General features: G+C 37.7%; 1 protein-coding gene across 1 annotated transcript; it reads right to left on the reverse strand.

Annotated features, from left to right (window-relative positions):
• Positions 1 to 2: 2 nt before the first annotated feature.
• On the reverse strand, positions 3 to 881 carry LOC111390084 (organic cation/carnitine transporter 7-like; the record flags this gene model as incomplete). Its single annotated transcript, XM_023015072.1, has 2 exons — positions 3 to 438; positions 612 to 881. Coding segments are annotated over 2 exons (706 nt in total), but the record flags the coding sequence as incomplete, so codon positions are not given.
• Between the last annotated feature and the right edge of the window lie 274 nt (positions 882 to 1,155).

The raw sequence follows: 1,155 nt of genomic DNA on the forward strand, positions 1-1,155 counted from the left end.
ACATTCTCTTTGTCCACTGCTCAATTGAGAGATCATCAATATTATTCCGTAGTATGCAAAAGTATATCCGAAATGCAAAAGCCACAAGAGAAGAGTAGTCCCCAGTAATTTCGATGAAAAGATTTCGAGCATAGATTCAAGAAATGTTTCTAAATAACTTCTCTCTTTTCTGACTGAAGAAAGAAGAGGCGTTTCATCCAATGGTGTGTTTTCTTCATTTAGATCCATGTTATGATCAGATAGAAGAATTCCCGGGGGAAGTTTTGTTCGGTTGATTAGAGCTACTTTTTCCAAAATTCTAAGTGCTTCAGTTGTTCTGCCTTTCATATATAGGTATCTTGGAGACTCAGGTGCAAAATTAGAAACGAGAAGAACCAAGAAAGCTGGTATAGAAGACAAAGCAAGCAGCCACCTCCAGCCCAACCTTGGCATAACAATCTGAACGAAGAAAGGCAGCTTTATGATTATTCTATTAAAGCATTAAGAGCAAGTTTGTTACGTAGTACTAGACCATAATCAACACTACAATTAACTTTATAACAAAGAAACTTGATTAAGATTTCGTGGTTGTTTTGTGGAAGTAAATTATTCAAACTTGAATTCAGATATACCCATGCTAGTGAAGCTCCCATTAATGTTCCAAGAGTCCAGAAAGTCGTAATAGAAAGCATCCAAGCACCTCTACTGGAAGGTGGAATGAACTCCATAAACCATGATGCGGATACATGTCCACCGGCGACACCAAATCCAACTAAACAACGATATATAATCAGTAACTTGTAGTTTGGGGAAGAAGCACTTAACAGCCCAGCTCCTGCTACTACCACCACAGCACCCAGTATTCCAGTCCTGTAAGGAGAACGAAAAGTTCTTTTGAAGGGCTATTAAATCATTATAGGCATCAGAGGGAAACGCGGATACAGGTTTAGTTGTTAGAGTGTTAATCGATTAACAAAACTACGTAAACGATTAAAACATATAATTATGTAGGTTTTGATGTGATTAAATTCAAGTATTTGATCGATATTATTTTAAAAATAACTCCACCTATGTCTGGGTGGGAGCTTGGCAAACCCCTACGTGTTCATTAGATAAAGAACAAATTCACGGAGGTCACAGACCCTGACCTCCATGATTACAACATCAGGAGATAAA

Source organism: Olea europaea, unplaced genomic scaffold, assembly GCF_002742605.1.
Source record: "Olea europaea var. sylvestris unplaced genomic scaffold, O_europaea_v1 scaffold6498, whole genome shotgun sequence".
Lineage (NCBI taxonomy): Eukaryota > Viridiplantae > Streptophyta > Magnoliopsida > Lamiales > Oleaceae > Olea > Olea europaea.